Below are 15,699 nucleotides of genomic sequence, written 5' to 3' on the forward strand. Positions count from 1 at the left end.
AATAAAAAATTTTGATGACGAAGCGATTCGTCGCTTGTTTTTAAAATCTTTATGAATGGAAAAGGAAGAGAGACGCATTCAAGAGGAAAAGAGGAAAAGAGCAAAACAGGAAAAAGGTATGTCACACAAGTGGATATAAATGCGTGCGCCCACATAATGCATACATATCATTACGCCCGAATGCATGTAGGTATAAACGGTCACAGGAAAAAAAAAAAAGAGCTGCAATCCGCTTGGCAGTTGTGTCGGTCGTTCTAATCTATATACATGCTACGCAAAATGGGGCACATTTTTCCCCTTGAGCATTTGCTTTTTTTTGTGTGCTTCGAATAAGCTATAGAAAAAAATGAAGATGAGGTAAGCTGCATGGTGGAGAACTCACGGCGTAGCCGCAGTTGTATATATAGACGTATTCATATATGTACGTTTATACATGCATGCAAAACCTGTTTTATCAATTAACATTTCACGTTGCGCTAATTTGCTCATACTGTTTGCGAAGGTGGCCTTTCTACACGAGCGCTCCAATCATGTTGCATTTTTTGTAAGAAACAAAAAGCGCCGTTGTTTCACCATAGCAGCGAGGCATACTGCATTTTACCGTTTCAACCGCATATGTTTATATAGTTACATGCATATATACTTTTGGGTCATTTAAATTGGAGGAGTGAATGTTGTTTCTAGGTGGCCGCCCAGAGGGATGACCGTGGAACGCTGCAGAATAATTATTTGTGCGCTTCAAACGGAGAAGTCCTTTTTATATGCATTTTTTTTCCCCGTAAAATTGAAAAAATAATAACTGCATTTTTGAAGGGTGCGCCCAGAATATGCTGGAGACTGCAAAAATGAAATTAACCCGTTCGTAAGTTGCGAAGTCGCTATTTAAGTTGTTGCATATGTCGCTTTTGTTGTCCCTTTTTATGTCACCATTAACCGCTATTTGCTGCGCCTCACCACGATCAAACGACGAACAAAACTTGCGGCAATTTTTTGTCAGCGAAAAGGAAAAAAAAAAAGAACATTTTGTAAACCACAGTTTTTAGTTGCGATCAAAGAAGGAAAGCCATCAAATCAGGAATCTGCTATTCGTTAATACAAAAAAAAAAAAAAAAACGCAATAACAACACGACGGAGGCTAACCCAACTGTGGTGCGAGAAGCATGCTCTGGGGGGGAATAATGCGAGCATATTACAAACGAAAGCTGGTGTTGTTGTGCGCCCCTGCTGAAACTTCAAGGGCAAACGGTTGACTTCCCTTTTTTGCATTAAATCGCGCGGAAGCATCCCTTGTTTTGTACATGCAGGGAAGGAACTGCGGAGGGTCCATATGCGCATAGGATCCACTGACAGCCCACCCACAGTCAGCGTACCATCCGAGTACCGTCCGAGTATCCCCCGCTTAGGAAAACACGACCCTCAACACAACTGCGAACGCGTTGGCATGCATCTCATGCGCGCACGTAGAAGCAGGAGGCAGCACCATCCCCGTTAAAATATCAGAACCCGTAATACAAAACAAAATGGAAGAAGCAGCGGGGAAGGTGAACTGCCAAATCGAACCGGAGAGAAAAGAAGCAGTGATAGATACATCAAATTGGCCACTCCTGCTAAAGAACTATGACAAACTGAACGTCCGAAGTTCCCATTTCACGCCCCTACCAATGGGAAACTCTCCCTATTCGCGCAATTTAGAAGAGTATCTAAAATATGGGATCATCAACTTGGATAAACCCAGTAACCCCTCCTCGCATGAAGTAGTTTCTTGGATAAGAAAAATTCTAAGGTGTGAAAAAACAGGACACAGTGGTACCTTAGACCCAAAAGTAACGGGTGTGTTACTTGTATGTTTAAACAGAGCAACCAGGTTGGTCAAATCGCAACAGGAATCTGGAAAGGAATACGTATGCGTATGTAAATTTCATTCCAAGCCAAAAAGTCTTGAAGAAGTAAAGCTAGTGCTAAATAACTTCCATGGGGCTATTTTCCAAAGGCCTCCATTAATCTGTGCAGTGAAAAGACAATTAAGAGTGCGAACCATTTATGATTCGAAGTTGTTAGATTATGATGATGCTAATAATGTATGTGTATTTTGGGTCAAATGTCAAGCAGGAACTTACATAAGGACCTTATGTGAGCATATAGGTTTGCTACTAGGAGTAGGCGCTCACATGCAAGAATTGAGAAGAGTCAAATCGGGAAATATGACAGAGTACGACAATATGTGTACTCTACATGATATTCTGGATGCCCAGCATGTGTATGATACAACTGGGGATGAAACTTACTTGAGAAAAATTATTACTCCGTTAGAGAAGCTTCTCATAAACTTCCCCAGGATAGTTATAAAGGACAGTGCAGTGAATGCCATATGTTATGGTGCTAAGTTGACCATCCCTGGAGTTTTAAGATTCGATAATAATATCGATGTAAACTCTGAAATTGTGTTAATGACAACAAAAGGGGAAGCAGTTGCCTTGGCCATTGCTCAAATGACGTCAAGTGTTATTGCCACTGTTGATCATGGTGTTGTTTCTCTCACCAAAAGAGTTATTATGGATAGAGATACCTACGATGTGAAGTGGGGTTATGGTACTAGATCTATGGAAAAAAAAAAATTAATCCTTGCTGGCCTTCTTGATAAGTACGGAAAGCCCAATGAAAAAACACCACTAAGTTGGATCAAAAGTGAAGGTTACGTTCCCAAACTGGTTGGCGACACGGCTATTTATACGCTCAACAACGATGACAGTAACAATAATGAGGTGCGAGAAAATGGGAAGAATGTGGTGGGTGAAAATAATAACCCCGTTGGGGGAAGTTCCTCTTTCAATTTAAGCGACGGAGAAAGTAAAAAAAAAGGGACGGGGAGGGGGCGGAGGAGAATGACAACAACCCGGGTGAGCAGTCCGATTCGGGGGTGGTAAAAAAGAAGAGGAAAAAAAATTAAGTCCACTTGACTGATGAGTAAAAACATGCAACTTTTTCGAGGGACACACATATGCTTGTGTCCCCAGAGGCGCAACCCTATTTTACGCGTTCCCGAGGGGGAACCCATTTTTCAGTAATGCCGCCGCGCAGATCGATAGGAGTTTTTTGTAAATGACGCATGGGCACCTGTGTATATAAAAGATACATGCGTATGTGTGTGTGCCTTTGCGACAATTTTTTATGTGTACATGTTTGTATAATGATGAGAGGCCTAACTGATGGCGTGTTGCTCCTATCTCATTGCGTTTTGTCCCTTACCATGTCGCCCCTACTCTTCGCGTTTCTTCTTTTTCAAGTGTGCCCCCTTTCGCTGAACCTTTAAGACACACACCAAAAAAAAACTCCATTTTGAATTTAAAACATTTGAACCGTAAATGTGGCAGACAACGCGCAAGGTAACCCTTTCGCCGTGCCGCAAAAGGTCACTAAAAATCGTCCCCTAAATTTCGCGCTTCAAGCGGGGTTCAAACTGCACCTTTTTGCGCACCCGTTTTGCCAAGAAGGTAAAATGTTACCCTTTACCTATGGATAACAGAATAAGTAAAAAACATATCAGATTTAACCAACGCCTGGCTGCTTTTCCCCGGGGTGCATACATTTTACCACATGACCCTTTTTTTTTGCGTCGATGAGCGGGGGGCTACTCCCCAGTGGCAGTGCCGACTTGATTAAAAACTTTTAAAAAATTTCCACGCAGGTTCTCAAAAAAGTTCGCACGAAGTGTGCATTTCAAAAGTGAAACGAAAAAATTGTGCAAAATATGCCACTTCTTTAAAGGGGGCTTACGAAAAAAGACAAAAAAAAAAAAAAAACCAAAACAATGTCTTACGGCCAATTTAAGCGAGCCTTGTGCGTTCTGCCATGATAGGGCATGGGCACCCAAGGTGCAACGTTTGACGTGTAAAGGTACATATGTCTGTATATATACACATGCGGATGTAACGAAGGAGTAAAATAGGGAGACTCCAATTTAGCATCCCGCAGATCTGCCTCTCCTCCATCCTCTAATGTGCGAACATAGGGAAGTACTCTTTCATTCAGCTAACCCTTAGCTACGCTTTTCAACAGCTGCATAAAAAGGGGGGCACTAACGACAGCACTATACTCATGCTTCAATTGGATATTTATATGGGTGTGCAAAAGGGGCACTCCATTTTTTGTTCATTTTCCATCGAACTCTATGCCAGTGATTCGTGCCAAACGGAGGAGGAGTGCCCTCTTCACAATTTCAGCTCGGCTCCTCTTGGAACCTCCTCACTTGTGTGCATCTTTTTTTTTCTCCCTCTTCTTTTCAGTACCATCTGCCCCTTCCCCCTGCTTCCCCTTCAATCTATGCTCTTTCCCCTTCTTGGTTCTGCTCAGCCCCTTATCTTTGGCCTTGTCAGTATGTTTGTTGTGACTTCCCTTTTTGCTATCCCCCTGGTGACTGTTCCTACTCTCCTGGGTTGGTTCCTCCTTCGGTGATGTTTCCTCCGCAGATTGCACGATGCTAATTTCGCCCTTTTTCTTACCCCGTGGATCCTCCACCGGGCTGTCCCCCTCGTCAAATCCTTGTATCGTCACCTTTTTCCGTGCGCCCCTCCCGGATGGGGTATTCCCAATATTGGGGTTGCTACTAATGCTGGCAATTTCCGCGGGAACGAGTTCGATATCCAAGTGCAATTTCTTATAGTTCGCTTTAGCTCTGCTTAAAAATTGATCAAAGTAGGGAGTTAACAATCTGTGGAATTCCACATCGACAAGAGACAACAAAATGGTCTGAGTATCTAAAACGACATTTGCAGTTCGTCTGATATTTTTTATTAAGGCCATTTCTCCAAAATAATCTGCCGTTCGAAGGGTCGAGAGAATAAGTCTGTTTTTATTAATTTCAGAGTTTTTTTCAACAGTTGCGAGACCTTTACATATGACGTAAAACTTATCATCATGTGTGTTCTCCTTTATGATAGTATGGTTAGGTTGGTGATGTTCAACCTTCATTGCGTAGGAAAGATAGTGCAGTGTTTCCTCTGGGATGTATCTCAGAATGGGCACATTTTTGAGTAAGGAAAAAATATGCAAACAGTTTTGTTTTCTTTCTTCTAGCATTTCTTTTAAGTGGTCGTTATAGGATGATCTATCTAAGATCCAAACGACAGCATTATCGGAGGATATTTTTACTTGATAATCTGCTGGTGTCCCTTCAATAGCTTCGTAGCAGCCGTACAACTCGTCATTTTTAAGCTCTCTAATCACAGTTTCAATTCCAAAAATGTTCTGGCTAATTATGTTGGCAGTCCCCTCGTAGAGGAATATAATAGCCGCGTTATCATCCCCTTGGTTGGTTAGCACATCTCCCGAGTTCATAGCCTTCCGGTTCATTAAAGTTGCAAAGAATTTTCTCTGGTCCATTGTTAAGTATTTAAAATGTGTATCAAGCTGCAACAGTTTTACCACTTGCTGACATTCATTAGAGCGGGATTTATGATGACACTTATTGATTATTATTGGCTCTTCGTAATTTACCTTAAAATTTGTTTCTATAACTTGGGTACTCATTTTTGTGAGGTCTTCTTCATTACCTTGGAAAAAATGAACAACCTGATTTAGCAGTGACTTTTTCTCATTGTAAGCCGCGTAGGCCTGTTCCACGAAAACTTCTCCATTCAAAATGCTAAATATAATTTCTAGGGGAATCTGTTCCTCATTCATTATGTTAATCTTATCCCAAATATTTTTTATATTCGTTTTGCTCAGCCCTACGGTATCGCACACTAGTTCGAAGTTATCAAAGCTGCAAAGACTATCATCTTGTACGTTGAACTGAGTAACTATCTTTTTAAACGCTAACGTACTGCTTCCGTACACTTCGCACAGACGTAGATTCAGTGAGTACATGTCGATGTCTTTCTCTCTGTACATATTTCTGTAAAACTGTGTTAATGTTAAGATGCCCTTCCCATCACAGAGGTACTTGAACAAGTTTTCCATATTGTCTCTGCCTTCGAATAATTCTTCCATATTTTGGGACACGATAAAATTTAAGAAGTCGTTGTATTTTATGTACCCAGTGTTGAACTTGTCTATGCATTCATAAAAATGAAAAATAGAATTGTATTCTGAGCAGATAACCCCCAGGAGCTTCTTCAACATTTTGTCTACCTTCAGCTCGGAAGAGTTCGATGGATTGATCCTCTTTTTTAAAATACTCGACGATTTATGTTGTATGGAACTTGGTTGCTTATCTTTCGATTGGTTTTCATTTTCCTTCCTATCTGATTCAGGGTTTATGGTTATCATTTTTCCCTCCTCCGCGGGTGCTCCCTCTTCTTGGTCATCCCCCGTATTGCCGCTTGGCTGAGCTGCGTTTAAGTCTTCCTTTGTGTTTTTTCCTTGGAGGAATACTCCCTTTTTCTTCATCAAGGCTTTAATTTTTCTCTCCTCCTTCCGCTTTATCCGTTCGAACACCTTCAATTCGTTCAGCTTAATTTCTTCTATTTTTTGCCTCTTCTCCTCCTTAATTTTGTTAATCCTTTCTTCGTTGTTCACAATGCTTAGGCTACGGTTGCTGGAGAGACTTCTCGAGCTGGCATGTTCGACTTCGTTTTCATTTTTTGTAGAGGGATGATCACCCATGCCTTCGTCGTCTACATTACGGTCTTTTAGCTTCCCCCGCCTCTTCCTCTTGTTTCGCTTCTCCCTCTTTATCTTCGCATTTATCTCCTTCTCGAAGCTGAACATCTCGTTACTATCGTCCGAAATGCTACTGATGGAGCTTCCCAGTTCCGGGATCTTCATCGACATAGAGTGCATGTCTTCGTTAAACTCACCATTACCATACATGGACTTGAGCCACGGCGGCAGGCTGTAATTCTTCGTGTACCTTATGTCAGCTTCCTGTAGTAGCTCATTAAATATTATTCCAAAGTGCTCAACAAAGGAGACCTTGTCAATGGCTAGTAGGAAGCAATTCGTGTGAGCCTCACAGGTGGCAGTTCTCAGCTGATTATTTATAATGGATAATTCTCCGAAGTAATCATACTTGTACAAGTAGACCGATTTTGTTCTTCCACCTCTGTGTGTAGTTTCTTCCTCTTGATTATTATCCGCACTGTGCAGATTGTTCCTATGCTCAACGATATCTGCCACCTCTTTCTCGTCCACCTTAACGGAAACGATTCCCTTTTTGATTACGTAAAAATGGTCAGGAGTATCGTTATGCCTTATTATAACTGCTCCCTTTCTGAAAAATTTAAAATTGAAATGTTTGGCACCATAATACATTTGGTCGTCATTTAATTTCTGAACCACATTTACCTTCTTTAGAATTCCTATGACTTTTATTACAAAATCGTTGTCCTTGTCCTTCTTCATCATCACGTGGTTATTTATACTCTCTGTTAGCTCATCCTTGTGGTTAATATCATTTATTTTGTTCAGTGTGTCGATAAAGGGGGCAAGGAAGTGCTCATATAGGGATGCCTCTAACATGTACAGTTCTGTGTCCATGGAGGCTACCGCAATGAAGGAGGATTTTTTCTTATCCAAAATTAACTGATGACCAAAGTATTGATTCTTTCTAACTGTGGATATTTCCTCATACATATTTTTGTACTGATTAAATTGTTGTACGGATATCTCTCCTTCTTTAACAAAGTAAAATTTATCAAAGGAATCACCTTCCAATATGATGTGTTTTCCCTTTGGACATTTTTCCCATTTGAGATGCTTAAGAAAGGTTTCTTTATCCTTCATGTTATTTAGGACCTTTTTTAATACCTTAACTTTCATCAAGTGGGATTCCATTTCTTCCACAAAATATTTCTGTTCTGTGTTGAAAATTTTTAACAGAATTTTATCCAAATCACTGTAGAATGAGCTGATGTTACTTTGGTTGATGTACTCCACGTCCACTGTAATGTTGTCTCCTGAGAGGGTTACTGAGGAGAGGTATCTATTTAGGCTACCAACTTGGGAGAGCTGATTTGTGTCTTTTTTCAAATTCGATCGTTTGACTTCAACCAGCATTTCATCTCCATCGGAGGGTAACTTCTGCAGGATGTTTGCTCCTTTGGGACGATTCCCTCTATTGTTTTCTTCGTTAAGCAGTGCCCCTTCCGCTGTCATATTCCCACTTGAATAATTCTTAACGATGTGCTGAATACCCTCTGTGTAATTGGTTCTGAAATATTCCACAAATTCTTTCACAATTTGTTTATTCAAAAGGGAAAGGAAGTACTCCCTCGAAATACAGTAGCAGTGAGCTACATCCGACTCAACCACCGCGTCGCATGTTCTCAGAGTGTTAAATATGAGAGCTACTTCCCCAAAAAAGGAACATCTAGAAATGACCCTCACCGGGGTGCTCATCACACTGTTACAGTAGAAATGTATTTCCCCCTCTTTCAGTATGTAAAAATGGGTAGGATCATCATGCTGTCTTATGATAACTTTTTTTTTTTTATATTTACATTTTTGAACATTTATGGATAGGCTATTTTTTAAGGCATCTGGGAAATTTTTAAAGATGGGTACATCATCGATAATGCTCATAAACTCTTCCGAAACTTCTCTTTTCTGTTCCACTAGCTTTACAAAGTCGCTCGTGTATAGCTCCTTATTTACCTCAATCACGGCTACATTTGTGTGTGCTGTGTAGGAGCGCATGTTGACCATGTCGATCACGTTGATGCTGTTTATGAAGGAGTTAAGCTCCGTGGTGTGTCTTAAAATTCCGTTCAACAGGATAACGATGGTGTTGTTTTGGTAGGCACTGCTCGGGGTTTCCCCCTTTGAGATTTCCTCTTTCTCTTTTTCTCCAATTTTTACGTCTCTCCCCCCCAGGGACACAAAATCGTGGCCCTTTTTAAAACATTTTTTTTTTAACTTTTGTATGAAGTTTTTTTTTTCATTTTTGTCCAAAAAATTGAACGGGGTGACATGATTCAGCACTTGCGTTAGAACCTCTATTTCGTCTACTGTGAGCAGTTGTGTTGAATCCTTTTCGCTTAAGTCGTTTATTATGCGAGAGCAGATGGTTCCCCTCATCCTGTTTTTGTAGTTGTAGATGGCGTCCTCTTCCTTCTCTTCCTTCTCTTCCTTCTCTTCCTTGGTGTTTATTAGCTTGCTTTTAATTTTGTTTACGCCTTCCTCCGTTTCGTGGCTCCCTACGGTTATTTTCCCGTTTAAGAACCCGCAGAATATTTTGTAGTCCAGCTTGTCGTACTCCAGAAAGGGGGAGAAGCTCTTCCACAGGGTCAGGCAGTGGCTCACGTGTATCCCTATGTTGTACATCAGGCACATGAAGGTTTTCTTGCTGATTGGGGGGACTGTGCCCACCTCGTCCAGCGAGTCCGCTTCGGATTCCCTATCCAGGTTGGCCACTCTGCCCACCTTGCCCACCTTGGCTGATTTTTCCTGTTTGCCCTGCTTCGCCTCCCGCTCGTGGAAGCAAACCCGATCGCTGTGCTTGTACCTGTACTTGTTCCGCATGAACAACTGGAAGGAGTCAAGCTGCAGACCCACGTCCACGTCTGTCGTCTCCTCCTGATCGCTCTGTGAGCTACTCGTGTCATCTCCATCCCTCTCGCTGTTGCAAGTCTCTTGGTTAATTACCAGTCCCCTTTTCACTGATCCGTAAATCTCCACAATTCTCCGTTTTATTTTTGAAAAGGGGCACTCGAAGCCCTCGAAGTAAAAGTAAAGGTCCTTCAGCTCAATGGCAAAATTGAAATCGTCCAGGGAAAAATACTCCTTGTAGACAGACAAATTCTGATTAACATAATTGTATCCATCATCTGGGGGTGATTTGTTTTCTCGAGTTTGATCAACAATTGTGTTTATACCAACGGAGGGGTGTGTCCTGGGTGGCTCGTTCTTGTTATGTCCATTTTGCTCAGTTGGTCCCGTCTTCTGAGGGTCATTTCCTTCTTTCCCCCCGTTTGACTCCCCCCAAAATTGTAGCGTCTGCAATACCTTGTTCTTATTCGTGTAGTATACATAAAAAAGGATGGAGTAATACAAGGAGGTCACATCCTCCTGGGAGTAAGAATACTTCTCCATTTTCTCATTTTCGGAAAAGAAATAAATAAACTCGTTCAGGCTGATGTATAAGTTATTTTTCTTCTCCACAGATTTGAAAAACTTATTTAAGTTATCAAAACACTCGCTGATATGAATATAAATTAAATTTTTTTTCTGCATAGAAAGGAAATTGTATTTGTGTAACTCCTCTTTCATGTCCCTTTCCACCTCCAGATAGCGAAATATGTGCCTTAAATAAATATACCTTTTCCCTTTGTAATTCTTGTCCATGCGGTTAAAATGGTATGTGCATGTGTCTTTCGATATTCCCACAATATCACAGAAATTAACAAAAGAAACGTCGAAAATTTTGTCAAAGTTGTTAATGTCTTCATCGTGGAAAAGGTTAATTAGGTTTACCACCCCACCTTCCAGCAAACGACTTTTAAAACTTTCGAAGTTTTCTTTATTCAAAAAGAGAATCTTATGGTATAGTGTTTTTAGAGAAGAGCTACTGCTGTTGTTGCATATGTACTCTTTAATGTGTTTGAATTCTACTTCGCTTAGGTGTACTTGTGTGTGTGAACCTCCTTTTCTCATTTCCTCCTTGACAGCTAATTTATCCGCTTCGAAGTAGTTTTTTAAAAGGTACTCTAATATGTCTGTTGCGTTTACCTTCGCGTTGAAAATTTTATTTTTATAATCCCTCACTAGGTTAATCTTGCTATGCACAATTAGGTTCATGAAAAAGGTGTACACATTTTTATCGTGCAGATGAAGCATTTGTCTGAACTCGTGAATTTTTACTTTAGCATATTTGTTGTTGTCGAAGAGGTCTTGTTCGGAGTATTCGCTTCCCGATTCGAGGAAGTTTTCATTTTGGATGCGTTTAGGGGGGGGCTTCTCTCTCTTGTCGGTTGCGCGGTTACTGCGCGTGGTTTCACCGTCTTGGGGAGATTCACCCTTATCAGCATTTTGGGGGGGTCCATCCTTATCAGCATTTTGCGGGGGTCCATCCTTATCGACATTATTGGGAGATTCACCCTTATCAACATTTTTGGGGAGTCCATTTGGATTGCTATCTTTGGGGGGTCCATCCTCATCAACATTTTCGGGGAGTCCATTTTGGTCGAGGTCTTTATTAGGCTCCTCTAGAACGTCATCTTTTCGTGGCTCCTTCTCATCGCTATCTGTCCCCGGTCCACTTTCGCCATCTCCCATTTGCGCATCCCCCTGCGGGTGTATCAATTCTGACGCGCCCGCACCCCTCACGGTGTTTCTCCTCTTAATTTCGTCTAGGGCGACCGATCCGCCGTTGATAGTCCTGCCCCTAACGCTTAGCCATTCTGCAACCCGCGCCGCGGCACCTAAGTGTATTTCCCATCCACCCCGATTGATATCCTCTTCTGGGTTAGCTTCTCCCCCCATGTGATCATCCTTCTCCGGTTCACTTGACAAATTAAAAAATTGCCTCTTCTTCCCATCTTCCGCATCAGCTGATTCGGCAGCATCCGATTTGGCAGCATCCGATTTGGCAGCATCCGATTTGGCAGCATCCGATTTGGCTGCATCCGATTTGGCAGCATCCGATTTGGCTGCATCCGATTCGGCGTGGCCTAAACTAAATTCTTCACGATCACTTGCTCCTCCTTCACTTTGGTTAATTTCCCCTTCGGTGGGTTCTACACCCAATGAATTACTCGACTTGATGGACTCTACGCTACCTTGGCTGCTATCCTTTTTACTCAAATTCGATGCTCTGCTCTCCTTTTGAGAAGATTCCCCAATAAGACTACTTCGACCCGTTTTGTCCATCGAATGGGTAGGAGAAAACAAACCTTTTACACTTTTACTGGTCATATTTTTTCCTGTTTGATTTTTGTTTATATTTTTAATAGTATTTATTAACACCTCTAGGGAGGAGTCATGTCTCCTGGGATTCTCTGCTCGCATGTAGAATTTTTCTGACATTTCTTCATTTTTTTTTAAATTTCCTTTCCTCATTTGTTCCCCTTGGCTGTTATCACTTGGTTCGATTTCGAGCTCACTTTGGTTTTGGTTCTCCTCTTCGCCCGCATGGTCCTCAGTGGTGGGTGGGTCTGCGTTCACTTGGCGCTCCCGCTCTACTTGCACTTTTCGCGTTCGTTCTTCTTCCCTTTGTTTCTCTCTCTCCATTTTTCTCAGCCTTTTTTCCTCCATTTTTCTCTGCCTTTTTTCCTCCATTTTTCTCTGCCTTTTTTCCTCCATTTTTCTCTGCTTTTTTTCCTCCATTTTTCTCTGCTTTTTTTCCTCCATTTTTCTCTTCCTTTTTTCCTCCATTATCCTCTGTCTCTCCATTTCTTCTTTTATTTTCCTCTGCTTCTCCTGCTCTGCTTTCATTTCCCTCTGCTTCTCCATCTCTGCTTTTATTTCCCGCTGCTTCTCCTTTTCCATTTCCCTCTGTCTTTCCCGTTTGGCTTCCCTCTGTTTTTCCCTTTTGGCATCCCCCTGCTTCCCCCCTGTGGCTTCGCCCTGCTTTTCACCGGGGTGATCACTCCGCAGGGTGCTCTCCTCAGAATGGTGACTGCTGCGTCTTGCACGATCCTCTAATGTAACGTCATGATACTGAGTACTGTCCTCCTCCACATAAACACTTCCCCTTTTTTGGTTGGCCTCATCTTTAAGCAGGCTTTTCCCCTTCTGGCATGATTTAATGACTCTCCTTTCTGCATCTCCAGGAGTCCCTTTATTACTGCACTGTGCAGTGTCACAATTTTGGAAATTCAAAATATGCTTGTTAAAAAAATTAATAAATTTCTCTTTGCTTATCTGGTTTTTACAAACACTTTTATTTTGTACCAAATACTCGTAAATGTCTTTGTATTTTATGAACTGATTAATAATTTTTCGCTTGATGTAGAGGTTGAATTGGTCAATATTTTTGCTCCCACAGGGGGAATTCCTATGGGGGGGGTTCCTAGGATCGTCACCGCTGTGTAATTTTTTTTCCTGCCTTCTTAACCATTCGCGCAGTGCCTCCTTGTATTCCACACGATTTAAATACAATTCATTCTTCAATTTGTTTCTGTCCTCTTTTTTTTTTTGGATAGCCATTTGGCGTCCTCCCGATAGTAACATCCTATCCAGTTCCTTCTTCCTCATGCTTATTAATTTTTTTATTCTAAAGTAGTATACTTCATTTTGCATGTCATCTTCGAGCTCGGCCTGACTGGCATCGTGTTTGCCTTGTCTACAGATCTGTTCATATTTCCTCTTCTAAATTAAAAAAAAGGGGGAAAAAATTGGTATTAAATATATAGAGTTAACGTATTAAAATTTGAGGCGTGCGAAAAACTCCCCCGTAATGTGAAGAATCGAAAAATGGCATTTCACGGGGGTCGTGGATTTTTCCCCAATACGTATCTGCGTAGATAAGTGCAACTGACCATGTATGAACACACAATGGAATGTGCAACCAAATTGTGGCGCTTCGACGGGGGGTAGGGCAGTTGCAAAAACCCGCTTCTCCCCTTAATGAGCCGAAAAAAAAAAAAGAAAGGCAAAATAAAAAATACGAAATGTAGAACATGTATGCTATACATAAGCACGCGCATGCGCGATATTCCTCATTAAAAGATATTTTATGGAAATACTCCCTCCCCTCAGTCGAGCCATACACGTGGGCTATTTGCTGCTCAAGAGAAGAGCCGACTTATGCATGCATATATTTATCTCTATCCGGAGGAACACACAAAAAAAGGGACACTTTAATCTTCATAAGCAATTATGCAACATTTTAACATACGCAAAAAAGGGCGCCTTTTTTTTTTTGCAGAATTGACCACGTTGATTTGAAAAATTAAGACAAATGACATTTTCAATAGTGTTAGACCAGCATCATATTTTGTGTGAAAAAAAAAAAGGGTCTCAAAAAAAAACGCAAATGTGATTGTGCCCTTTTTGGTGAATACCTACTGGGGGGAGGTTGTCTCACGTATGTGTGAGAATAGCAGGATGAGGTGCATACATGCGGAAATGTTAAAGTGGATCCACTTGCAAAAAAAAAACACAAGTAAAGATGTAACACATGTGAGCACATTTGGGCACCACTTGGAGGAAGGTGCGGGGAGGAAAACGAATAAGTCCAAGCCCCTTTTTATGTAAATAACATAGAGGAGCAAATATTTAAGGAGGATTCACAAAGAGGTAAAGCAGTGATGATAGCAATTGCTTTACCGTTTAGGCCCCTTTTCTCTAATGAACACTGAATACACCATGCAGCTTGCAACGTTTCACACATGCGGTCATACCTCGAAGCAACCGGCATCCTGGCTGAGGTCCCTAATCCGATTCCACAATTGGGTCAACGTTTTCTCGTTATGGTTAATTTTGGAGCTATTCATTTTAAACATGCGATAAAAATTTGGTGTGCTCAAGTCAGAAAGGTAGTTGTAATATTTTAGGTGTTCCTTCCTTGAGACATTTTCTTCTTCCTCGTTATTGTTATCATTGTAGAATATGTTCCAGGGGGATGAAGAACTCCCCTTTTCACTAAAATGGCGAATCGAATCGTCGCATCGATTCAAATTATGGTAGTTCACATTTTGCTGTCTATTAAATCTGAACAGTTCATTTAGGTCATCCTTTAACTTCTCTCTCATGTCATACATATACGTTTGGTAAATATGAGATTTTTTTTTTTCACTTGATAACTGTTGTTTCAGACATTCGTTTGTTCTTTCGGAGCAGCACAAATTGTGGAACATCATTTTTATGCTATTATTTTTGTACAACTGGAGGTTATCCCTTATCGAGGGATCCAAATTGAAGTTAGTAGAATCGTAGAAGAAATTAAACTTTTCCACTAAAAAGGGATCATTCAAAATGAAGGTTTCTATTTGTAAAATTTTTTCTTTTAATCATTCTGCTTTATTAATTCTTCTTTTTCTACTTCCATCATGTTCATCTTCTTTTGGAAAATAAGTGGTTCGTCATATTTCAAATTGCTGTTAAGGATGGCTAAAATTTCTTCCAAAATGTTTGTACACTTGAGGATTTTATTTATTTTTTCTTCAAACGTCATGTAGTTTACCTCAGCTGGTTCTGTTTCCATGTCCTTTTCATTTCTGCTTCCCAACATGTTTCGTCCTTCCTCATGATGTGGCAATAAGTGGTGGGGGCTTTCGCTTAGAAATTCATTTTCTATTTTGATTTTTCTGTTTCCTCCATTTGTGTGTGGTTCATGTTTGTCCCTGTTTAGCAGCGTGTTGTTCAGTTGGACGTTATTTTTTTGCAGCGAGAGGTTTTGCCGCAGCATTTGCTCATATTTGTATTTGATAAACTCATTTTGGTCACTCAGTTTGTGCATTTCGTTCATGCACATGGTATGCGTCCCGTGCGTCTTGAGCGGCCCATGCGTTCTATGCATCCTGTGAGTCCCTTTTTCATTTTTGTAAAAATCGAATGCATCCCTTTCGTTGCACTTTTTAACTAGTTGCTCATTTTTTTTCCTCAAAAAATAGTTTTCTTGCTTGATGTAATTGTTTATGTTGGCTAGTCGCACGACATACTTCTTTAACGAGTTGTGTATCAGCGAGACGTCATTTATGTCTCTTTGTGCCCCCCCCGGATCAGCCTTGCAGTTGTTTCTGTCCAGGCATTCCTTCAGGTAATCGTGGATGTTTTCTATGGCTCTCGATTCGAGGTCATCCATGTTTGCCTGCCTCATGT

At 41.1% G+C, this 15,699-nt stretch overlaps 2 protein-coding genes across 2 annotated transcripts; one reads left to right on the forward strand and one right to left on the reverse strand.

Annotated features, from left to right (window-relative positions):
- Nucleotides 1-1,520: 1,520 nt before the first annotated feature.
- Nucleotides 1,521-3,310, forward strand: PCYB_133920 (tRNA pseudouridine synthase; the record flags this gene model as incomplete). The annotated part of the gene is made up of 2 exons (XM_004224417.1): nucleotides 1,521-2,847; nucleotides 3,285-3,310. 2 exons carry the CDS (start codon nucleotides 1,521-1,523, stop codon nucleotides 3,308-3,310), a joined length of 1,353 nt encoding a protein of 450 aa, XP_004224465.1.
- A 932-nt stretch (nucleotides 3,311-4,242) lies between these two features.
- PCYB_133930 (cyclic-nucleotide binding protein) lies at nucleotides 4,243-15,682 on the reverse strand (the record flags this gene model as incomplete). Its single annotated transcript, XM_004224418.1, has 3 exons — nucleotides 4,243-13,245; nucleotides 14,280-14,825; nucleotides 14,921-15,682. 3 exons carry the CDS (start codon nucleotides 15,680-15,682, stop codon nucleotides 4,243-4,245), a joined length of 10,311 nt encoding a protein of 3,436 aa, XP_004224466.1.
- Between the last annotated feature and the right edge of the window lie 17 nt (nucleotides 15,683-15,699).

Source organism: Plasmodium cynomolgi, chromosome 13 (assembly GCF_000321355.1).
Source record: "Plasmodium cynomolgi strain B DNA, chromosome 13, whole genome shotgun sequence".
Lineage (NCBI taxonomy): Eukaryota > Apicomplexa > Aconoidasida > Haemosporida > Plasmodiidae > Plasmodium > Plasmodium cynomolgi.